The following is a 25,952-nucleotide window of genomic DNA, read 5'->3' as shown; positions in this document are numbered from 1 at the left end:
TCCCTCAGATTTTCATCTTGGATTCATCCCTGCAGCATTATTGTATAAATCCTTCATGCTCGCGCTCTTGTTGTCTGACCCTAAAACATATCTAATAAACTGGTGAGAATTGTAGCAGGAGATTTACTGAATGCACAACGAGGCATCATTTTGACAGTTTGATGACACTGACAGTGTTTATTTATGTCTGAAAAGTTAGCTGGAAAAAGTTTGTTGTGATCCTTATTCTGTCCTCTCTCTCTCTTGCTGCACCTTTTGGTCTATCAGGAGAGACACCCCAACGGCTGCTCAGGGACACAATGAAGGATGCATCAGAAAAGGCCAAAGAGGCAGCAAAGACCCTGGCCTCCGCTGCCGCCACCCCACAGAAATCCCAACAGTACGTCTGATAGAGAAGCACATGCGCTGCCCCGGTGACAGTGCCTTTTGATCATCTTAAAAAAGGTTACTGGGGTCTGTCGGATTATCTCTGCTGTTGAGACTTTTACCTCTTCCTGTCAGACGTCATCTGTTTGTCTATCAGCTTATATTTAAATCTCAGTACCCGAGCCTTTGTATGAAACCTTCTGCCTTTCATATCAGCAGCATCTCATTCTGCTTTAAATGTATTAGCTCTAAATTCCCTATCTGGGCTATTTATTTATTATTTTAAATTAAATGAATAAGACTAAGCTTTTTTTTTTTCCTTACATATTTTGGGATTTATACAGATGCTACACTGCTTTGCAACGACAGCTGTCATGCTTCAGGCATGTACGCAGCCAGAAATGAACATTAGATCAAATCATGTTAAGTTTTAATTTGAAATTTTGTGGTGTAAATTTCTCACAGGGGAAATTTTAAGCTGCAAAATTGTAATGTTTCCTTGTGATTTCCCCTTAGTTTCATATTTGTTGGCTTTGAAACTGATAAGCTTCCATTTCTGAAATGCTGTAGCTCCCCCAGCAAACACACCGTCCTGTAATGTTTCACACATGATTAGAAAGCATAAAAACTGCTGCCTGCAAGCCTGTACCGACACGCTGACAATCACAGCAAAGTGACTTATATCAGAACGAGCAAACATTTCACTTTTGTCTGCTCAGACTATGTAACGTGATTAGCCGTTAACTGTATTACTGTAAGTGAGGTGCAATAGTGAAAGTTGATCATTTCAATCTGCTTGTTGAAACGTATGTGTTGATGAAGATGCTATTGTCCTAACATTTTATCCACTGCATTCCGTTTAACATGGAATTGACTGGATTTTTTTTCTGTGACACTTGAATTATAGCAGGAACATATTTGAGCGTAATGTGTTTTTCATGATCATATAGAATTAGACATTTGCATTAAGTTAATGCAGGTCTATTTTAAAAAGTAAAATCCATATACGAGCTGTAGATGCTTAAAAAAGGCTCTTCATTTTTTAACTTGGTTTAATCCTTGACAAAACAAGCTTTAATAAATCATTGTAACTAAATAAATGACGGCTTATTTTGTCTCATTGATGCCATTATCTAAGGTCTCTACTGTTACAGTAACAAAAGATGAACCCCAGACCTTTAAAAATGAAAAATCCAGACAGCAAATTACAGCTTCACTCACACCTGCATAAACCAAACAGGAAGCCCCATAACATTTGAACATCTCCTGCATTTTCCTGCTGCTTTGTTCAGCTGAAGATTGTCACAGTTTTCTCTTTGCATGCAGAAAGAACTCACAAGGTCGCAACAGCTTTATGTATAAAACATTTTAATTATATTACAATGAGAGAATACACAATACCTTCAAGTGTTTGCTAAAATGTAGCCAGCACCAGGTAGTCGTGTACACACACTCACACACACATCCACCAAAAAGGACATATTCACAGGTCTCTGGCACAGAACTCTCCCTACTCTGCACAGCATCTCAAGCCCTGACCAAATCTGTATCGTGCTCCTCTTGACTAAATCCAAGCCAGGTCCCCCTCTACAGCCCACTGTGGATGTGACACCATCGTGGAGTCTACTCAGCTGACTCTAGAGTGTCACCCAAACGCGCAAAGATGCAAAATAAAAAGAAAAAAGATGCGAAGGCTAAAGTTTGTAAAGTGAGAAGCTGATCCAAAGCCTACAGGTAGTTAAAGCTATTCATTTAAAAGTGACTATTTGTTTGGCAGGAATAATATTTCATGGAAGTTGTGTGGATTTTAGAAGCACCATGAATCAGCAGGCCTGACGTGTTTCATCTCTTAGTGCCTCTTTGTCCAAGGCTCATCGCTTTCTGTCTTGCATCTCAGCCTGCCGACATTTAAAACTTCCATGCTTGTAAAATGCCCACCACACCGAAGCAAATCTCTGTGCAACAGCAACATGAAAGCAAACATCAAATCTCGTCTGTACTTGGTTCTGATGTTTCAGTCTAATGACTTCTGATGTCAGCAGGGCTTCACCGAGGAACCCTGTTAACTTCTCTGCGTTAATGGTCTTGAGAAGACATCTTTTGCCTCTCTGGGGGTTAAAAGTAAGCGTAACTGTGACTGCATTAACAGTTGTCATTAACTGGTACAATCTCTGCTTTTTAAAGAAAATAACTTTTTCCAAGGCACATCATTAAAAGAATTTCCATACACACGTTCCCCCCAAACATTAAACCAAAATGTTAACACGTCCAGTCAGCTGCTCATAGGCCACTCATTCCGAGTGTATGTGTGCTATGTACATTTTCCAATGACGGCATTGAAAAATTATAATCTCATATCTGGCCCACTTTTCTTTCTCACTGGGAGGTTCTGTGCAAGAGAATTATTTTATGCCATTAATATGATTTACTCAGTTGTTCATTTTGACCAACAAATTTTGAATGACGTTTTTGCTACAAACAATCATGTACAAGTTCTTTGACATGAATGTAAACTTGATAACAAAAAAAAACAAACACTTCTGGTTCATTTTATTTGTCCTCCTGCAGTGTGTGGAGAGGGTCATTTAGGAGGTAAATTCATCCAAATGAAACAAAGCGTTGGTCACTAAAAATGCATTACAGAGTAAAACGCAAAATCACTTGCTTGTCTAAAAAAAAAAAAAAAAAAAAAAAAAAAAAATGGCTGCCCACTCTCCCTCAGAAAGCACAAGATGGTCATATTGCTGTTAAGAGGTCCCTTGATCAATGGGTAACACTATTTGTCTTTTTTTTTTTTTCTTCTTTTTGCTTTTGTTTTTTTGTTTTGTTTTTTTTTTTTTTTTGTGGAGGGGGGATGGACTACTGGGAGCTTGGAGGACAACACCTTAAGCTGCCATTGATTGGATTATTCTTTTATCGCTCCTCTCCCAGTGCCTCCCACTGATCAAACACATAGTCAACATACAATAATAGCAAAATGACAAACAAAAAAAGAAAAGGTTAAAAATGCTTCAAGCCCAGACGTTTAGAGCCCCGTTGGTGACCGTTAAGGGCGACTGGAAGCTGCCATGGGAGTTTACCAGTGTGTATGTTTTTGTTTTTCCATGACAGAAGTGGCACTGGCAGATGGGTAAGTGTCACAAGGGTGGGGGGAGTGCCTGGACAGGGTGTGGTAGAACAGCGCCTTCAGTAGAAACCAAGTGGACCTCTTTTTTTTTTTTTTTTTTGTAATGATGTCTTCTCTCCATTTGCCTCCTTTCTCCTGGGAGGGTTTCACAAGGTTTAAATCACCACCAGAAGAGGAGGAGAAGAAGAAGAAGAAGAAGAAAGGGAAGATGTGATTAAGAAGATGGGATGAGGGGAGTGTGACCTGAGTTGGGGCAGAGGGTGAGGACAAGGGACAAGGAGGAGGAGGAAGGAGGTCAAAGGCTCACCAAGGCACAGAATGACAGCAGGAGAGTCACCCAGGGAGAGGGGCCAGTGTATCAGCTCCCCTACCCCCACTCTCCCTTCAACAAGCCTGGCCTCCTGTCTGTCTGTCTGTCTTTCATGTACTCATATATATATTTACACTCGCACATATATATATATATATATATATATATATATATATATATATATATATACATATACATATATATAACAGATATATATATATGTATCTTTATATATCTAGATATAAATTGATATACTCACTCTTTTTTGCCTTTTCTTTATGAGAGAACATTTAGGAAAATATAATACAAAATTTAATACAAGAAATATAGACTACACTAGCTAATATCACTTTTAGTGACGAGTAGCTTCTTTTGTATGCAGTTTTTTTTTTTTTTTTTTTTTTTTTTTTTTTTTGTTTTTTTTTTTTTTTTTGTAGTTTTACATTTTTTTGGTCAGACCTGCCACATTGGGCCGGGCTCTTTTTGTTTTTAAAGTGCCATATTCTACAAGACTGCAAGAGACTGGGGCAGCTGATTATTAAATGATCAGAGAGCAACAGAAGCACCTCGTCCGTCAATATCAGGCTTACAGGAGAAGAAATTTTAATCTACATTGGTCTTCAGCAGGGCCCAAAGCTGAAATGGATAGAAGTAACAGATAACAGAGGAAATAAGGTTATTACTCCTGTTAGAGAAATGAAAAGTGAACTGAATGGGATTAGTTTGCTAAGTTAGCTACACCGATCGCCACTACAGACAGCAAATCATCACAGCTTGCCCTCCCTTTTTGTTTCATCAAAATTTACAGCTTTGACTTGTTAATCTGAATGTTACATAATAAAACTCCACTCACACATGAGCGCAACATGAAAATTGACAGAGCTGCAGATAAATGTAAATGTTTGGTAGATGACACTGCACAGACAGAGGAGGACCCATTAGTGAATACGGTGAAAAGGTCTGCAGGTCCACTTCCTGAGAGCAACAGTTTGCCATCTACAGGCTGAAAAAGGACAAAGAAAAAAGTTTCCCATGAACATCTCGTGGTCCACCAAGTCAAATTGACACTCAAAAGAAGCCTCTAGTACTTATTGCTACATCAATTAGCTACTGAGAAGAAATACACAAGTTTTATAGTTGTGAAACAACTCCTTTTTTTTCTTTCTTTTTTTTTGACATAGTAGTCCATCCGCACCGTAGGGTGGTATAATGTAGTGGTCAGTAGTGTGGAGTAGTGGTTAGGCAACCCAACCAGAGGGAGACATAGGAGTTTAGACAGTAACTGTGCATTTATTTACAAACTGCCTGCTCTCACAGCTCTGACACTTTCCAGGTTGTCTTTACCCTCATGTGAAGATGAAGTGACTACTGATGAGGAGTCTTACCGCTGTACATTTCACATACTCGTGGGAGCACCGCTGTGCATTCTTAGCATGCTAAACAGGAAGAAATCAAAAGGGTGGTTCAACACTTTTTGGTCAGCTTATTCAGAGTCTGCTGAGATGATTGACAGCACTCTTGGGTGTGGAAAGGTAGCGTGAAGCTACAGCAAAGAGCTTTTTGGCATTAAGATGAGAAAAGCATTTGTCAGCAGTCGAATGTCTCAAGACATTCACAAGCTATTTCCAACAGATACTGTAGGATAAAAACGACTGATGAGGTCTTAATATTGTAGATATTGCTAAACAAACAGAAGTGCTTTTTTTCTTTTACATCCTAAACTTAGTGCAAAACTTTCTGTGTATTATTGCCACTTGAAAAAGGCTGAAGTTTGTTTTTTGACCTCTCAGACTCCTCCTTCACATGTATAAACACAGACCGATTAACAAGTCAAAGCTGTTCACCTCACCACAGATGTATCAGATAAAAACCACTAACTCTACCCTGCGCTCTCTGAGCCCGCATCAACACTAGTTGGAGGTTGTGAGGGCAGTGGGAGGGGAGGGAGGTGGGCGAGTTCAGGCAGGATACAGTAGGGTGAGGTAGGGTCAGTGGTTGGATGTGAGAGGCGAGAGGGAAGGTTAGGAAGGGCTCAAGCGGCTTGATGGCCATATGCGCTTCCTGGACAGTCATAGCCAGGAAAAGGAGGAACAGGTTCAGGGCGTACCACCATTGTGGGCTGGTCTGATGTAGGTGGTGGGCGGTGTTGGCAACTGCAAATTGGGGAAGGCAGGGTGAGGAAAGGAAAGCAAAGGTGAGTGAGCTGGTTGAGAGATTGAGGGCTGTGCAGTGCCTAGCAATGGTGCGGCTGCAGTCTGTGGGAATGTGTGGCTGTGTAGCTGGTGTCGCTGGAGCTGCTCTGGAGGCTGTAGTGGTCCTCCTCCTCTCCATCGCTGATGCTGTCCACACTGTCTGCTTCGCCAGGGGTGAACTCCATCCCCTCAATGTCCACCTCTGCAGAGGCAAAGAAAATAAGCAAGGTTGAAAACGGAGGAAGATAGAAAGACAATGTTTATTTCCAACTGTGGCATATGGCACTTTTATTAGATTAAACCTGGATTTAGGCAGCCTTTAATTCAGGGCAGACAGATCTTTGTGCTCCCACATGTAATCCCCATCCATTGATAAACACCTGCTTACGTGTTTACCTCTTCCAGGATTTGTAAACAGACTTCAACCACCCAAAGCTAAGGATTTCAGGGAAATCTACGACACTGGTGATTGACAGACTCTTTTTAAGCTTGGCCCTTTAACATGTAATTTTCAATTGAAGTGAGCCAGATACAAACAACTAAATTTGTGCTCCAATTCTCCTCTAAGTACTCCTGCAGACAGACAAGCAAGCGACTCTGAAAACATATGAGTTGGAGGTTCAGTTTCTACATTATGCACTGCAACCACAACAAAAAACAAAACTGTCTTATCTCTGTGCACCTGTTCAGCAACTCAACGAGCAGTTCTGATGAAATATACAAACGTCTCGTGAGATTTGCTGGGGTTTGACCTCAGATTACTGTTTCTGTTATTTCTGCAGCTGAAATGTGACAAAGTTGTAGATCTGTCACAACCTGCACCAGTACACAGTGAACCACATGACATGAAATCTTAATAAAAAAGGAGAGCCAGACTTCTTTATCTGTAATCTGAGGGGTTAACCTTTAACCCGGGAGTGTAGTTTGCAAACAAGGAAGGTGATCCCTAAACAGCCATACAGATCTAGCAGGGTCTTCTAGTGTCACAGCATACAGTGACTACCCAAACCAAACTTAGGTTTTTGTTTTATTTGTATTATATATGGAGAAAAGCTGCCCAGAATTGTCCACATAATGTAAAGGAGCTGTTTATTGCAAATCCACTACAAGTTTCAACAAATGCAGCAATCTCTAGTTGATTTAAGTGCAACTTTTAAGTCCACATGCGCTTTACACACGTGCAAAGTGTTAGTACCTCTGATTTACTTTTGGAAGCCACCATACCTTGCTCTGAGTCAGTAGAAATGGTGGAGCCCATGCTGTCGGTGCGGATGCGCTCCACAGATCCCGACACAGAGAGCTGCTCCAGGCGGCGTTTGAGGTAGCGGTGCTCTCTCTGAAGCTGCTCCTTCATGTTTAAAGCCTTCCTGTCCTGCTCTTCCAGCTTCTGCACGCACACAGACAAATGACAAGAATGAGCTGATATTATCTTTAGAATGAGTTCATATTATCTTTAACATGCACACCTGTACAAAACAGAAATCAGGTATACTTTCAGTTGCTTTCTCCTCTTTTGTTGTTCCCTTGTATATTATATATTTCAATATTAAAGCAGATGTTATTGTAGAGGAACTCAAATATCCTCTTTAACCTTCCGCTAGCTGCACAGAAAAGACGTTTCTACTGCATATGAATATTGTCTGCATGTGGCATTTACATTCAAAAAACATATGCCACTCATCACAGACTCTGGATGGGTGGAAACCAAAGAAAGTAGCAGTAGGACTAGGAATAAGTACTCTATGCATGCATTGGTGAAATAAACATATTTTAAGGTTTTGCTACCATATTTTTCTTGAAAGCCTTGAAGCTGTAAATTACAATGTTATCTTTAAAGAAATTAAGATTCGGTTTGCATCACACGGATGCTGTTCCTGATCTTATCAAGTTAAAAAAAAAAGCTTCTGAAACCATTTTTTTCTGCTTGAAAGGAAAGGTCTGTCAAAGTTGCAAAACAAAGTTTAACAACAACAATTTCAACATTTAGTGAGTGAAGAATTCAAATGACTGCATGAGGTTTAATGTTCAAAAGATTAAAATACCCAACTCTTGTCAAAATTTGAATCAGTATGGGGTTATATTTTGCACTTATTTGCATCTGAAAGTTTTCAGTGGTGAATCAAAGCTGTGCAGAGCACGAGGCCTCTTCTGATACGAGAAGACACAACACCCTGTCGAGAATCGACGCATATTGTCTGAGCAGAGAGGACATGCATGATAAACAGGAAATGAAGGGTTAAAACTCGCTACATCTGGATTTTCCACCAACCACACTGTTGCTGCATGTAAACAGCCATATCGGTACAGCATGACCTAAACTGCACATGCAGCTTGTCTCCTACAGCAACTTTACATTCAGATATTTTATGTATGGGCTTAAAATTTCTCAAGCTTTCCTGTGTCACTAGTCCTACTGCAAACCTGTTTTCTTTTAACTTGTGTTTGGGTCTGTGAAAACTTGGTAGATTGTGGAGAAAACAAACTTATGTTATCTTTTCGTCAGGTCAACCATCAAATCATTTGTATAATCCTTGTTTGTTAAGAGTTGTTTTTCTTCCTTTTTGGCTTTTTTTCCTGACAGGAACTCAACCATTCTTATAGAAAGATTAGAAAACAATACAACACTTAAAAAGACAACAAACAAAAGAAATGAATAGTTTAGTTCTCAGACTGAAAAAAATGTATTTCTTTTGATTTTTAGTCGGAAATTATGAAAAAAATGGTGCAACATATTTTGTGTCACTTACCAGAGCCCACACTAACATTTTTCCCCTTTTCAAGGGTTAAAACTCCTTAAATGTAAAATCAGCCAATTTTCTGTTTTGTTTTGTTTTGTTTTTTTTTTTGTACCTTGATGTGCATCTTGGCCCTTTTCAGCAAGCTCAGAGTGGTGTGTCTCGTGCTGTCTGGACCCAAAGGCACCAACTTCTTCAACTGCTCCAAGTAAAGCCGTAATTTGGCACGTCTGCAACCACACAAGAACACAATGAGTCAGCACCTGTCCATCAGCAAAAAAGCCTTGAGAGCACCCACGCACACACACACGTGCACATGTGCACACATGCACCGGTCGAGGGGAGCTCATCCATGTGAGCTCCTTTGTTAAACAGCAGAGGCAAATGGTGTTTCTAGTATACTCTGATTTTTATGTCCTGGTCTTGTGCTCGAAAACATGAGGAGAGAGACTAGTGACTGAGTTCTGCATGATTAGGCCTGATGCTCTGCAGGTTTGGTTTCACTTGTGACTTTGAGTTTGACCGTGAGACATTTTCAGAGGGAGCCTCAGTGGTTACAGTTGTCAAAAGCTTGCAAAGTGATCCTTGTGCACACACACATACACACACACCCACACACACAATAAACAAACAGTTTCTGCTATGTTTCTGCTAAAATTACCCAAATAACTGCAGCCATTATTTCCAGTTCTATCTTTTTAAAATAATATTTAATACAAACCCCTCTGCTGATTTGCTCAAGTTCACCTTTTTCTAAGGTACTGCACTTTACGAAAAGGTTTGTGTGGCTTCAGTGGACAGAAAACATTTGAAACAACATATTATGGAAAACTAGCATTTTTCTTTTGTTTTTTGTAGAAACCAACAAAACACTTATCGTCATATTAATCATATCCTTCACGTTTTACTGACGGTACTGTGAGGCATTGCTTCTCAAACTGTCAAAGATGTTAGATGCTACTGAGAGGGTTCTCAAACTCACAGTGGCAATGTACAAAAATCGTTTTTGACCAAAATAGCAGCCATGATAAGCTCCTCATCTGTTCTAGTGGCTCTGCTGACTGAAATGCAAGACACAGATTTTGACCCCAGAAAACCCTGCAAAATCCTTGCAAAAGCCCTGCAGGCCAACAACCCTGGATCGTCAAGTAAACAGCTCGCTAGATGCACCATTAGGATGTTTATTTAAGTGATAGCAAGGATAAGGCAGAGTTAATCTTTGGATGCATGTGAGGAGACTTTCTATGGATACAGTATATTATCTAAAAGGGCTGCTCTTGTTGACAATATATTTTTTTTTCAATCAGCATATCCCCTCTATGTCCCAAGTCCATTCAGATTTGTTCATAAAGGCCTTTCAATCCTCCATTAGTCAAGCTGGTCCATGAACCATTTCTTTGTTCTGAGCTAGCCTTCACCCTTTTCTCCCGTTCCTTTGGCTAACTCCAGCTGAACGGTAAACAAACTCCAACAATGCAAGATCTCCTCTGGCCATCGCTACAACCACAATAAACCTAATCAGTGAGATGAAGCTCTCTGGGGCTGGCTGCAGATATGAGCACACAAGAGACAACAGCTAGTGCACAAGTCTCACACATGCACAAAGTGTTGTCCCTGTTTCTTTTTCAGGAAGGGCGTCACCTAGATTTTCTACACAGAGTAAGACCCTCTCGCCAACTCTGTCTGCCTCAAGTAAGGGTCGGTCAGGGATAGCCTGAGGGCAACAAGAACGTCTAAATATAATTAACCTTCTAAATAAAAATAACGTCTTTAATGCTGGTGGATTTTATTGTAGCTATAAAGATAAACAAGAATCTTAAATGAAAAATTTTAAAGAAAAATGTCTTAAAACAGCTTCTCTACAGGTGCACAGAGGTGCTGCATGAAAAAGGGCGTGTGAAAGTGCTCTCGCTCTTTTATAACCTCCTCTCACAGGGGACAGCTCCGACTGAACCCCTTCAACCCTCTGCTCCACCCTGCCAACACCAACACTCCCTCATCCCCAGTGGAAAACAAGTGTCTTCTGAGGACCAGGGTGGGGGCCACCCCCAACCTGCCCCAGTCCAGCCACATGAAGCACTTGGTCTGCAGCCAGGGGAAGCAGGCAGGAAGGAGCAAGGGGTCGGCAGCAGAAGGAGGGGGAGGACAGGGGTGTTTTTTTTGGAATGGGAGTGGGGTCCGAACGGTTGACTTTCTCTTGGGTTGAAAAAAGGGTTCTTTGAGTGCAGTGTGCTCAGCTGCACTAGGCAGCGCTCAGCACACATCATCCAAAGGGTAACTTGAGCCAACCATCTTGCATTCCCCCACCACCAACACCCCCACCACCACCCCCACCCCCATCACTCTCTTGTAATAAAAAACAAAAACAAGGCGTTCCCCCAAATTCTCTGCCTCACTCCACCCCCCACCCCATTTAGAAAAACTCACAGTGTTCTCTGACTTATTCATCTCTACCCCCACATGCACGTTCACCACCTATTTCACCTGGCAGGCAGAGGATAGGAGTGCTGCAGTAACTCTTGCTGCCTTTGGCTTAAAATCTGTTCTCCACAAAAGCCCAGTTTGGTCAGCTGATATGTCAAAAATGCTACAAAGTGAGGCAGCTGCTAAGCATTTCAGATGAGAAAGAACTTTGATATTGTGCTTTGTAAACTGGCTTTTTGCATGCAGTTAAAGATACATAAAAATGGAAGGAGAGAAGGAAATCAAAATAACCATAACATGACCTATCTCTAAAGTGAGCAAAATGGCTTGATACTGTAAAGGAAACCACTGTTTTGCATGGGTTGATCTGCAAATCAAGAATCCAACTGGATTAGTTTGACATTTGGCCAAGTTAGATGAGAATACCAATACCCCTCTGTTGTCTGTACAGTAAATATTAAGCAAAAATCAGCAGATGGTTAGCTTAGTTCAGCACAAACATTAAAAACTGTAAGGAAAACCGACACTTAATGTGCTCACTGTCCCCACGGCTTGCAACCTCACAGTGACAACAGATCTGCATATAGCAAATAAAAACTTTTGGCCCAACACCCCGTCCTATAGAACGTCAATGTATTTGTTTTAAGAGAAACTGTGTGTTTCTGATGCAAATCAATAAGAAAGTACCTAGTTTAACTCAAACGAGTGTCCATGACAGCTCTCTCTCCTGCCACAGGACACTCTTGCCATTTTTCCTCAAGAGTGCACAGCCGATTTAGAGCGGGGGGGTTAGGACCCTCCCTCACTCATGTTTGTTATTCCTAAGCCAAGCCCTGGTCACGCAATGTTTATCAGATCGCCTAGAACAGCCATGCAAAGAGTGGCACCAGATGAACGTGAGCGTTGTGTCCCTGAAAGAGAGCAGACAGTTTGCACCGCCTGGCCCGCATGCGCCTGAATCACAACAAATTTTCCAACTTGTCTGTGTTGAAACCAGGTTGGCCTTTGATATTTCAACCATGCACAGTGTCACAGCGTGAGACTTTTGTTGTGGGGTCACGGGATTTATAGTTAGGGCTGATTATGAGTTCAAAGACTGAAAAAGTCTGTGTTTTATTGTTCAATAGACACAATACACAGACTTCATGTTGTTTTCATTGTTAGGTGTATTAATTCTCAGTATTAATGGCATCATCAGGACAAAGAGAAGCTGTGGCTCTTGCAGAGAAATCACCACCTGACTGTTCTCACGTGCTGAGTACCACGGGATGATTTGTGTGTGACCTGTGGCCGTCCCTCCCCCTCCTCTCTCTCCATCAGGGGATCGGTGCCAAAACAAAGACTCAAGAGAGAAAAAGAAAAAAAAGAGAACTTTTTCTCAAAAAGCTACAAGCTGCTGCAGCTGAAACAAGCTTTTCAAACTGCTGACTTGCGCTCCAACATAGCTGAGTACAGATCAGGATTTTCTCTATGACCTGGTCACACTTTGTGCCTTAGAAAGAGAACACGGTGAAACATCTTGTTTTGCTGCTTAAGTTGTATCTGTAGCAACCTCTGTATTTCTGAGACATATACAGGAAACGTGGTAGTGTCCAAATACGTACACTCTGTCCTGGTGGCCACAGTCTGCCTCAGGATTCCTCTATCTGCTTGCAAAGAGCTGCAGGCAAGCCTGTACAAACAACAGGTCTTCACCCCTCACTCACTGCGCTGTTTAATGAACTTAATGCAGTGGATTCCTCTTCCCATGCACACAGAACAGAGTGGCACATCTGGCACAGAGCCAAACCTGCTAAACGAAGGTCAGAGTTGGTCAGAAACACTTCTCACTGCCAGAGCTGCCTTGGTATTTTTCCTTGCTTTGTTTAAAGAAAAGAAAATGCGACACCATTCACCTCTGGCGTTGTTGCAACTTGAGTCCACAAGACAGAGGCACACAGGACACACTGCCTTATCTGCTCAGCTATAAAAAGCACAATAATCCAATATCAAAATTGCTTTAATTGTTCCTAAAATAAAGCTGATCTAAACTGATCTCCAGGTCGTTACAGTTTAACTCGCTTTTGTAGTTTTGGTCAATAACGTTGCACTTTTGAACACATTTTTCTCTCAAATGTTGTTGCGTAACTGGACTACAACACTATAGTTGTAGGGATAAAAAGAGACTTCTGCATAGGAACTCTTTGCATCTGCACCCTGTTTACAGCGTCTCTTCCAAAGGAGGTGAAAGTGGGGGCCACGTTGCGTGAGTGTGGATAACCATAGTGAGGCCCTGGAATTTGAGGTTGTCAGTGGAGGGACTCTACATCTGGCTGGCAGGTTCCTGGGGAAAACTAGGCAGATGGGAGAGCGGTTTGAGGTGGTGAGGGACCCTGACCAGAGGCCTGCCAAGATACACCACACACACACACACACACACACACACACACACACACACACACACACACACACACACACACAAGTAACCTTTCAGCAGTCCTTCATTAGTCTCCCTGTCACACTCCAGGCCTGCCCTGAACATGTTTACATTTAACACAGAGCTAATGTGCCATCTAAGAGTAACAAGATGGTATAAAAAGACATTACTGAAGCAGCTCATGTTAAACCGGCTGAATCGTTCACCACGTTGCCCGTGCCAGTGACACGAAAGACACACACACACAGACACAAGAGGCTTTTTTATCACCCTGATATGAAATGTCAGTCATTTGGGACGAGTTGTGTTTGCTTTCTGTCATCGAGGACACCACACCCACACCCACTGTGTGCAGCGACAACTAAAAGGCGAGGCAGACGGATACAAATCCCCTGTAAACACATTCTCCTGACTGCAGAAACACGGAGTCCTCTTGCTCCCACATGACTCTGCTCTCACATGTAGGAAAACAGAAACCTCAACAGGCCACAACAGTGCAGCCTCACTTGTAGCAGAACAACCCTACAGAAAAGTCTGTGCATTTTTTACTGGTAATTAAACAAGAAGTAGTAGTTTTACTTTGCTGCTCACTTGCATTTCCACAAAACAAACTGGATTTTCCATTGGCCGTGCTTGGGAATGCCGAGTAATTGGATTCATTTGATTGTTTTCGTATACTGAAACAATCCCCTGTGTGAGCCCGGATCATCACAAAATCCCTTCCTCAGTGAGCGTGTGAGCAAACAGAGAAGCGAGAATAAATAATGGCTTCCCTGTGCATTTCTGAGTTTTTACAACCCAATGTCAAATGACAGACCTGGACATTAATTGCCCCCTGCCATGTCCACTGACAAGCACATCTGTAAAAGTTAGTTGGATGAGCAGAAACAAGTACAGCAAGCTCAATAAACACATAACTCCCCACTGAGAGCTCAGGTTTAATAACGACCTTTGTGAATGATTAACACACAGAAATCTAGGGGAATGAGAGCGGATTTCAGGCTCTTTGTTGACTGTAAAAGTCAGGCTGTTAACTCCAGTAGGACAGCCTTAAAACGGTGAAGATCTGTTGGAGAAAATGAAGACATTTCTACTGCTCTAAATTATTTTCAGATTTCTATGAATATTCAGCATTTTGATCTACAGTCATATAAGGACACTTAGTCAGATAAAAAAAATTTGAAAAATAATTTCTATTCCAAATGCCTAATGCATAGGCTCACTAATGTCCGGTGGCATAATCTTCTAATATCAAGCAAATGAATACCTTATTTCAGGGCTTGCCCACTCTAGCCCTTGAAGGTTCTAGATGTTTGTAAGATGCTTGTGCAGAAATGGTTCGCCAATTTCATTTGAATCAGGTGTGTTTCAGCAGAAAAACATCTAAAACCTGCAGAACCTCGAGGACCAGTTAGGGACCCCTGCCTTATATCAACCACCTAACTTTAGTAGCTAGAAACAGATGTGATGATCCACATAATTTTTTACATAAATTGCTTGTTTTAAGGAAATTAAAACACAATATTCTACTTTTGAGACAAATCTACACTAATAAAAAAAGATATATGAATATATTGCATTTCTGCCAGTGGATCGCCTTAAATGTTTTACACTGGAGCTTTAAAATTCCTAGACTGCTGTGATAGAAAATGAAACAACTACACCAGAATAAGTGGAGTAAGAATGTTGAATAAAACAATGGATGCAGCTCTATTCCATTGTCTCAATGCATAATCAAAAATCAACAACTTGTGAATGCCCTCTTACCAGAAAGTAGAAGCAAATGTGTGCCTGCAAAAGCATTCTAGTAAAACTCGGTCAGAGAGGTTTTGTTGACCCCCAGCTATCCACTCAATCTCCCCCTAAAAAGCCTCTGTTACCTAACTCTGCATTCCAGCATATGTGTGCATGCTCCGCTGACCTGAATTTCAGGCTCCCTGGTTGACACACATAATGTTGCAGCCACGTCCTGCACGGCCTCTCGTTCCTCCCTGTAGCAGTTCTCAAGAATGTCTTCAGCCCCTCCTTGTCGAGTGCACAAGGCCCAGAGAAAACCATGAATGGTTCAGGCGGCAAGCTTTTCTCGCTACTCTCCTGGTCTTTATGTTTTCTTAAAATACTTTTGAAACTTTTCCCAGAGCTACTTTATTTATACAGGATCTAAACATATAGAGATTACTAAAAGCGACTTGCATGCATACGGGAGGAAAAATGAAAAGATAACAGACCCACACGGCCTGTTTGCATCCTACACTGGTAATTTTATGAGGATCAGCTGTTTCGACTAAAGGATACCCTGCAGCAGTAGCACCTCAGAGGAAAGAGGGAACATTCTAACCTAAATGTAGGTCTGCAGCAACCACATTCACATGCATAAGTGTCTGGGTGAGCGGGCGAATACATAAAGAAGCTATGACAGATCATCCACAGGCATTGCACAAACACAGTGTTGTCCACAGAAAGCAGATGTGGAACAAGTGCAGCCAGATTTGACCTGAATAACCTTGTCTCAACACGGCATGTGACCTCTGCTGATGATCTCCTATAGCAGGAACTGCTTGGTTTGGCCTAATTTAAATGTTTCTGGTTATATCAAGCTAATGCAAACTCATAATCAGGCCCACTTCAAGCCACATGTTCAACAAAAGCAAGTTGTTGCATCAAAACAATGAGTATGTCCATTTTTAGTGAGACGTAAACATCATGTCTTTTCAGTAATGAGATTTTGGCTCATAACTGTCTTGTGAATTGTGTTTTCATTTAATCTAATACTCAATTTGCTTTTAGTTTTATTCAAATTGATGTATATCCTATTATGAAATGCCTCATTCACATGCATAAACAGAAAATTACAGAAAATCTGTAACATAACCTAAGTAACTGTCTTATCATCTTTAACATAATGTCATAATTTAATTTATATGATAACCATCCTGTCCTCTGTCATGAAAGGTCATGGCTTACTCTTTATTCTTGAGCTCTGATCATGACAATGAGCATCATCACTCATTATATAAGTTGCATAACCAAGCCTTATGACTCCAGGTCGACAGGCAAACAGGGAATCAAACTGATGGTGTGACCGTTGAGGAAGTTAAGTGCGCAGTCATGTAAGCATGTGAACGGCACACTAAAACCAAACCTGGAAAGAATATTTATCCAGCAGCCTGTGGATAAATATATGTGTGACATTAAAACCAACTAATAAAAACAAAGAGCTCAAAACAGCTTGATCTGGATTCAACTTAACTGGAGCTGGATTCACAAAAGCTCTGCAGGTCACAATGTAAGGACTGACTTGTGTATAAACTCACAGTAAAACCCTGAAAAAAATAGTAAAAAGACTCATAATCAGAGAAAATGGCACATAGGAGCTTTATCCTGCAGTAAAGAGTGATAAAGGTCCACTGTGAGAGCAAGCTTTCCTCTGCCTTATTACTGCCCCAGGGTTCTGCTGACTCAGACACTTTTAGTGGCCGAAAAAGGAGAGCTAGGACGAGGAGAGAGAGCAGGGCAAGAAAAAAAACAAAACAAAAAAAAACAGATGTGGCCTCTTGAGGACGAGGGAGAGGGCTAAGAGGTAAAGTAACAGTGCCGTGGACAGGTTTCCCAGGTTTCGAAGCACAGGAATAACTCAAAACAGCTTGGTGGGTTGCTGCCCAGCCTGCAGACACACAGACGAGCTTCTCTCGAAGGAAAAGAGCCCCTCAAAAGACAAATAAGTCATTCATCACAGCTGGGAGTAGAGGACACTGGGAGAGTAAATTTAATTAACGAGAAGATTAGACCATGACAAATGGTCCGCTTGCTCCTGCGTCCATGAAGCGTGTTTAAATCTAAAGCAGACTTCGATAGTTGATGCTGAACATTATCTGCAGAGGAATCCCATCTTGTAAGGGAATTTATTTTTTTTAATCTGCAAAGTTTGAGGATCCATCTAAATAAACTGGTCTGAAAAGTAAAACTCAGAGCACCTGACGGAAGCGGGTAGAGGAGATAAAAATAGAAATGTAAATCCCTCTTTCAATTGAGTAAAGCAGCGCAGACAAACCACACGCTCGGCCTTACTGGACTTGATTCAGATTTCCTGTAAACAGGTGGCGAGTTGGAAAGCAGGAAGCATGATGTTTTGCAATTCCTCGAAAAGGAAACTTGTGGCAAGATGAGCCGTCATAGGTGCGACCGAGAGCGGGTTGAACTAAGAAATGGGAAGGAAGCAATGCCAATGGAGACCAACCACACTGGGGCAATTGGTTTCACAAAAAAACTGAGCTGACGCTCTGCTTGATGATCTGGTCGATGCCACTGCAATGACAAGCAAAAAAAAAAAAGAGAGAAAAAGCAGGATTATCTTAGAAGTGTTCTAAACAGCTGTCTCAACTACACTCAGGCAGCAGCAGATAACAGGGCTGTGTTGGGACAGATGACCCTGTGGGTCTCTGCACCCACCCAGCAGACGACTCACTCTGATAACAGGACACAAATATATGCAGGATGCCTCCTGAATGTCTGCCAAGCCAGCAGTCACAGACACCTAGCATGAGTAAGATCGCAGAGCAGCAGCCAGTACACCTGATGTCCACAGGTAAAAAAAAAGGTTGAAAATAGTCAATTCTTTTGAAAATGAGTTTAATATATTTAAGCAACCATAGCAGACAACTGATGAATCAATTATCTGATCTAGGTTTGTCATTCATATGAAATTCTTAAAGAATAAAGGAGGCATGTGGTGTCAAAACAACAGTTCAAACAAAAGAAGAAAAAAAGCACCAAACTAAAGGACAACTCCACGTTCACAAAGAAAATTAAATTCCACTTACACCCAGCCCTTTTTACACGATAGCATTCAATGCCTTCCAGCATCTAAGCCAGACATTCATCAGTCACCTTGTCTGCCTCGTGAACGTACTACAGTACAAGGATGGCTCTGTGCTGCATGAGGGCAAAACAGAAAACACAACACATGACCAAACAAAGACGGTGAGTCAGGACTCAAACAGCAGCACCTCCCTGGAGTGGCGTCTGAGGGCGTGAAGGAGGCAGAGATTTCAGAGGCGATACTCTGGGATTGTTGGAGATTAAACAGGGGCGAGACTTGAAAAGGATGCTTTAAACTGGTCACACATTTATCAAACTGGTTGAACAGGACAACTTGACTTTTGGTTTTCTTATGATGTTAATAAGTAGGAGGCATACATTTCTCTATTCTTTAGTGTCTGGCTGTTTACAGGCATCAAGGACTTTAGAACAATGAAATGTTTAGTAGTTATAAAAGACCCACTGCAATTTCTGAGAACACAAATACTCCTATTTTACCAATATGAACTGGTTTCCAGTGCTGGGCTGATGCTAATGCTCATGCCACATGAACCTTAAAGAACTGGTTTGCATTTTAACGTCATGATAAGTAGTTTGAGACGCCCGCTTGGTTTCGGTGGAGGCTTCTACAACGAAAGAAGACACAGCCTCCTTTATAAACCCACTGTTTTAATTCCATCATAAATGTTAAAACCCATTTCTTAACGTTAGTGTAAACAAAATTCATATAATGCCAGGTTTCAATATTAAAATCTTACTGATATCACTTTTTAGTTTCACAGCCATCGTGGGTAAAATACGCCGCGCAGTTTTCTGCTCTAGATGACTGATTTTTAAGAAAATTTAAAAAAAGAAAGAAAAAAGTATTGACATAAAAGCATTGTGACACAAATAATTACAAGGACACTTCTTCATAAATAAGTGGGTGTAAATGTTTCCATAAAAACAGTCCTGCCTAAATAGAGAACAGTGCAATGAGACAGCATTTGAGCTTAATTGTATGTATTAAAGGCCTTACATCATGAAATAATAGTAGAACTAGCGTGTTCAACTGTTACAGTAATGACACTGCTCTGTATTTTTACAGAAAAGTGGTCATTAATTATGACAACGGAAGTGAGTAAACTCTTTTTGGTAACACTTTACCGGCACTTGCATTTGTCAGTTAAACTGGACATCACTGTGCTGGTAACCAACCACGCCCGTTATTGGACGTGAGGTAAACGCTGTGTTTCAAAACCTGCGGTGTAATCAGCCGAGGGCCTCCGTCTGCCTCTTAGTGAGGTCAAGGAGGAATATGTCCTTACTTGTTCCTCTCTACGCTGCACACACTCAGGCTGTCTTACTCATTCTCAAACATGTGACTGGCAAACCCTGAGCCCTCAACGTGAGTGACAGCGTGTCACACACAAGCAGACTAAAACCCACCCATTTCGGCCTCTGCTCACATGCTGATAGTCACATCAGCTGTTTCCTAAACTCACAGTATAAGGCAGTGTCTGATGAAAAAAACAAGAAGCAATGAAACGATTAAGATATTATTTTATGCTGTTTTTGTTCTTTTTTTCTATCACAAAGGAATTTGTTTCAAGACAAGGAAGCCCTCTAAATTCATGTCCCTCCCTATAAGAATCAACACAGAAAGTGAGAGCTGTACTTTCTAAAAACTAAAAGAAAAAGAAAAGAGCTGGAATGATGCTGGGAGGTGTAGAACACAGTCAATCTGTGAGCTTCTGAGTCTGGAGAAATGACAGACAAGGTCCAGATTCACTCAGCCTCCATTCACCACAGCGTCATTCTCTGCAGGATTATCGCATTACTGACAGGATTCCCTTTTCACACGAGGAAAACGGATTCATCCAAGAAATAGAGAAAGATCTAATCGATGTAAAGCTCTTTGAAATCACCTTATTATCCGTTTTCAGACATGAGGAATTAATTGACTCTGGCTCTTTGAAGATGACCTCTGATCTGATCCGCAATGCGGGTTGTTTAAGAGGAATATATTTGATATTTGCCTGCAGTCGAGACCGCTTCAGCTGGTATGTTACCGGTTCAAACACACACGCAAACACACAGCAATCAGTCTGACATAAAAGATGGGAAAGATATCAGCATACCTGTGTTTCTCCAGCTCGTTGTGTGATGATCTGAAACGAGAGAAGACGAGTGTCAGGGTAGAAAGTCTTTACACTAAAAAACGTTAAATCACATGACATACGAGTAGAATGTCTGTGTAATGATGAGACGGAAATGTTTTGATTGAACTGTAAAACAGATGGAAGCAAGTTTGGTAAAAGGAAAACATAAAAACAAGAAAAAGATCAAATAAAGTGCCAAAGAGATGTGTCAAGAGATAAGAGAAAAGCCTTGATTCTTTTGTCTTTCCTACCTGCCTTCATGTGGCTGTAAGGTTTTTGAATGCTGAAGCTATTGTACAGTGAATTCTCATATAAAATGTAGTAATAAAGTAGTCTAAAAAAGGTCTAATGTGATGCACACTGACACTGATTTGATGGGTAATGGGCATAAATATGCAGAGGCTACATTTCTGCATAAATACGACCTCATGTTAAATCCGATTCTCAACCAAGTAAAAAAAAATAGCAATATTGTATTTGCTGATTTTTTTTTTTTTTTTTTTTTTAGAAAGGGTGTCTCTGAGTGGGGAAAGTATGTGAACTGCTAGACAGGATGACAGTCTGGGTGGGATTTATCTGAACAGGCATCTGTCAAAGTCTGAGATTCACAACACATGTTTGTGGACGTGTGTCATGGAACAAAGAACATTTCTAAAGAACCTCAGAAAGAATTTCTGATACTGATCGGGCTGGAGAAGGCTAAAAGTTACAAAAAAGTTTGAACACAGTCAGACAAATTCTGCACATAATGTGGAAATTCAACACCGCTGTTATTCTTTGCAGGACTGGCCAATGATGTGGTCTTCAGAGGTCACAAAGTAACCCTCTAGGGCCTAAAGGCCTCCGCTAATTTGGGTAATGCTAATGTTCACAAGTCCATCACCAGGGGAACATAACACTACACGTAGAACTTTTAGGTTTAAATCAGAAGCATTATGTTTGAAAAAAAAAATTAAATCTTCACCCCATCTGTGAAACATGGTGGTGATAGTGTCATGGATTGGACCTGATTTGCTGCATCTGGACCAGGACGGCTTGCCATCTTGGATGGAGCAATGAAATCTTAATTATACCTGCAAATTCTTCTGTGTGTGAACTGAATCTTTAGAGAAATGTGTTCATGCAGTTAACTAATAAACCTAAGCACAAAATTCATTCTACCAAAGAAAGTTTGAGAAAAATATGGGGATTTTTTTTTTTTTAATAGCTGAGTCAAAGTCTTGACCTTAAAAGCTAAGAAACAAAAGGTTAATGGGAGGAAACAAAATAAGAGAGATATAGCTCCATGCTCATGTGCAGACCTGAGCAACAGTTACTGGAAATGTTCAGCTGCAATTACTGCTGCACAAAGACATCGTACCAGATTCTGAAAGCAGAGTTTCGTACTTCTGCTACTCTAAGAAGCGTCTCATTTGTTTTACAGCGTTCTTTGTTTATTGACCTTCATGCATTGTGTGGACATCTCAAAGAAATCTGGTCAAGCACCACTGCAAATGAAGCTTGGCTTTTAACATTTTCCCATTTCTGGGTGACATCAGTGAGAGAGCAGAGAGTGGAGGGCATAAATGGCCCTGAGAGAAAGCAGTATCTGTGACACTGCACAACACCCAGCTCCCTGTCTGCCTGACAACCACACAAACAGCATGCACACACTGCTGTTGCTGATGCACGCTGGCTGAACAGTAGTGTGGACATGGAATAAAAACACTCTCAGACGTCTGTCGGCCTAGACGCTGCAGAATTCCTCAGCGTGTGGGCTATTCCGAGGAGAGCCCCTATTATGACACGCAGCCGGGAGGGCACTGGGGTCCGTCTGAAACAGGCCCTCCGTTCATGAGACCGTCATGGATACCACGGCAATAAAAACAAAAACAGCTACAACAAAGAGCCAGACTGACAACAAGCCTTTTCAGACTTTCCACTGTTTGAGAGCCCTTGTGCTCACAGAGCAGTGGTTCCCACAGCTGTGCCGAGGAGGCCCAGGCATCTGGACAACAACACTGTTTGCAGCAACGAAAGGGTTACAGCTAACCCTGTGATAATGTGGCATCTGCACAAAATCATCCCAGCAGCACAGGATGTCACACCGCTGCTGATCTAAAAAGCAGACAAAGAGCTTCACTGCTTTGCAGAGGAAGTAATGCTATTCAAACATGCACAAATTGGGGATACGTCCTAGTCAAAGCACAGGGCATGACCAGGAAACCATTCAGAGGAAGGGAATGTTCACAAACCTGTAACGACAGCAGATTACCACACCTTTACAGGTTATGTTAAAGAACAATGTGTGTAATATGCAAAAGAGCTTTGATGGTCAAATCTTCATAAGATGTCTTTCGATCTTTTCCTTATGGGATGTAAACAAGATGTAACTAGAGCTGATCCTCTGACAATTCCCCTGTTCACAGAAAGGAATTCAAGGCGGCAAAAGAAGCTAATTACAGTTCTTGTAATCTGAGCTATTTATATTTTAATATCAGATCTAATGTGAGCGACACTGAGCAGGGAAACTCTCGCCAATGAAATTCCAGGTCTTTTTATAGAAGCACTTTGATTTAACGACAACCTATGAGCAACAAAGGAAATCCCATCAGAACTGACTCTTCAAAGATGTTTAATGTTGTCATTTGTTTTTATTTTATACTTGTTTTCATTTGTACTTTGATTTTACTTGTTTGCAGCACTGGTTGTTTTAAAGTGCTTTATAAATAAAGTTGGGTAAAGATACACTATTGGATTGTTTATTTATTTTTCATAGGCCATGATTACTGTTACAAAACACATTATCTGTTTTAATTAGCATATTTGACCATAATATGAAATGCTATAAGACCAGCTGATAGTTCGTACAAAGCATGCTTTGTGCCTAATAAGTAACACTTGGCTTCAGCTACAGTTTAAACATGAAAAATATTTTACCGGCCCCTCTCTTTCCCCATCCTAGCCCCCAGCATCCTATTGATGCTTAAAGAGGCTGCAGGAGACCATAAAGGGAGATGGGGAATTTGCCCACAGGGTAGTCACAAGAACATAGAGGGGAAAAGCAGGCCTGAAGCCCGTTGGGCCAGTGTTTGTTGCAGGGTAAACGTATGTGTTTCAGCCACCACACCCACCTGGCAAATCCACAAACTCCTCACCCACCCACCCACACACACACGCACCACACACATATAATAAATATGTTTCAACATCAGGAACTGAATCAAAAGAATGTGGATAAACCTGCAATCCTATTTGAAACTAAAAATAAGTCTTTCGTTTTCACAAAACTATACAGATATAATAATACTACCTGCGGTGACATAACACTCAGACTCACTACTGGATTGATTTCCCTACCAGCGCTTCCTTGACACATCACTAGGCAACAACTAATTTACGAGTTCTTGATCAGAACTAAATGTGCTGAACAGAAATATATCATGCATGTTCTCAGAGACTCAAACGAGTCATTTTTTGGAATCAAAATAAATGAAAGGGTCTGCTGTTGTGCACCTGGATGCAATCAACCCACAACAAATATGCATTTGTTCAAATTATATTTCTGTTAAGGGTGTGCCTGTCAATAGATCAAATCATTTTTCAAACACACACTGAGAATTTAATCAATTCTAACAAGTTTAATATCCGACAGAAAAAAGGAGAACTTTATGTGAAAAACTGTGAACAGATCAATAAGTAATACAAGCCATTCCTTGTCTGCAGCAGCCTGCTATTCTACTGTCTTTCAATTTTAAAGAGCAAATTAAATGTTAACCTGCTGATGTTTAAATGACCTTTAACCAGCACAAACACGAAGCAAGCCTGAACCGAAACTGAAACCTGCCTTTATGTAATGTAACCCATGGATTTTCTTACAGTAGTGTCTAGAAGGAGAGCAACTGGGTCAAACTCAGTAGGAGCGCTGCTGAGCGATGGTTTCACCAAGAAAAGAGGAAAATCCTTAGATCAGGAGCCGACGTGTTGAATAAATCAGAAGGCAACAATGGGAATTTCATGTGCTCTGTTTGTGTGGAATGGCTTGTAGGACTGTGGTTCCTCACATGAGACCCCTTTACAGGACTTTCATTTAACACCCTCACACACCAAAAAGAACACTTTCACCACATGAAAATAGCTTCTTTTTTTAAGTTTTGAAACAGACAAAACCATAAGAGCCTGTGCGAGACAGGCTGCAGAAACCAAAGGTTAAAGGCTTGTCAGGTTGTTTTTTTTCTCATATAATTTTGTCTTCTCGGCATAGGGGAGGGTTGTTGGTAAGAGTGAAAGAAACGGAGCAGAGGCAGCAGAGTTGACAGTGTACGCGTGGCACTGTTTATTGGAGAGACCAAAACACAGAGCCCAACCCAGCTCAAGGCAAGCAGCAGAGAAATGCCATGAAAACGGCTATCCTCAACTCTTAAGTGTGGGAGTGCGCGTGTGTGTGTGTGTGTTTGCATGAGCTGGACTCAAACATGTAAAAATAGCAAAACATATATTTACCTATTGTTCTGAGTTTTTCTGGATATTGGCGAGCCTTTCGTTTTCTTTCGGGAAAAGTCGCTGCTGTATGGTAAAACAGACGCATAGCCGTGTTCTGCCTCTGTTTACACACAAAGAAAAACAAACATTTTCATTTAAAACCCATTAAGAGAAATTTTGAAGCAGACTTGTGGGCTGACATGTCAATCCAGATGTAGAAAGCGGGATAATAACCGTAAAGCAGCATCTGCTGTCGGTTAGTTACATGTTGTAAACATGCTAAATAATGTTAAACAGCTTCTTTTTTTTTTTTTTTTTTTTTTTTTTTGGTATCGCTTTTCAAAGCAACACTTGTTTACTCATTTTCGTAAATCGAATGAAAAACATTGAATTAATTTATTAAATGAAATGAAAACAATCGCCCTGTTTACTATCAGCACATGACTGCTGTTAGGTGCTATGCAAACACAGTTCAATGACATACGTTAAAAATAAATAAATGAATAAAGACGTTAGATGACAGCTATCATTTCGTAGCATATAAACTACTGGTTCTAGTTGGCACCCATCGCCTGCTCTGTATCCCATGGAGAGTGACATCATACCTGCACTATGGCAGAGCACGTTCAAACACAACATTAAATAAAACATCAAGTTAACTGTCATCCAAATGACCCATTCACAATATAACTATAATAACGTCGACTTCTTAGTTCAGCTTTAAATACCTCTGTCTCTTCTTTCCAAGTATTCTGCAGCCTCCAGCAGAATTAAAAGAGAATTAAGTTCCATCGTTTCGATGTCTGGTTATAAAAAATAGAAATAACCTATTTACACAAATGTACAATTAATAAAATAATTGAATGAAAATAAAAAACAAAACAAAAACTGTTTTCGATGTATGCCGTTGCTACGTTCACTTCTCAATCTTGATGATTCCAAACTACAGTAACAACACCTAA

The 25,952-nt window shown here is 40.9% G+C and overlaps 2 protein-coding genes across 2 annotated transcripts in view; one reads left to right on the top strand and one right to left on the bottom strand.

Annotated features, from left to right (window-relative positions):
• The window catches only part of LOC121638571 (PRELI domain-containing protein 1, mitochondrial-like), a 9,948-nt gene extending 8,672 nt beyond the window's left edge, over nt 1-1,276 (top strand). The window contains exon 6 of the mRNA XM_041983417.1: nt 268-1,276. Coding sequence (XP_041839351.1) covers nt 268-389 — 122 coding nt within the window. The 3' untranslated portion in view covers nt 390-1,276. The remainder of the gene's footprint in view (nt 1-267) is intronic.
• mxd4 (MAX dimerization protein 4) lies at nt 690-25,952 on the bottom strand. The gene is made up of 6 exons (XM_041983416.1): nt 25,719-25,952; nt 25,012-25,111; nt 20,509-20,538; nt 8,846-8,960; nt 7,220-7,382; nt 690-6,197 (listed from the first exon to the last, which is right to left on the bottom strand). Exons 1-6 carry the CDS (start codon nt 25,780-25,782, stop codon nt 6,037-6,039), a joined length of 633 nt encoding a protein of 210 aa, XP_041839350.1. The 5' UTR covers nt 25,783-25,952; the 3' UTR covers nt 690-6,036.

This window comes from Melanotaenia boesemani, chromosome 4, assembly GCF_017639745.1.
Source record: "Melanotaenia boesemani isolate fMelBoe1 chromosome 4, fMelBoe1.pri, whole genome shotgun sequence".
NCBI classification, from domain to species: domain Eukaryota; kingdom Metazoa; phylum Chordata; class Actinopteri; order Atheriniformes; family Melanotaeniidae; genus Melanotaenia; species Melanotaenia boesemani.
The sequence above is the reverse complement of the archived record's forward strand: the minus strand, read 5'-3'. Positions and strand labels throughout refer to the sequence as shown.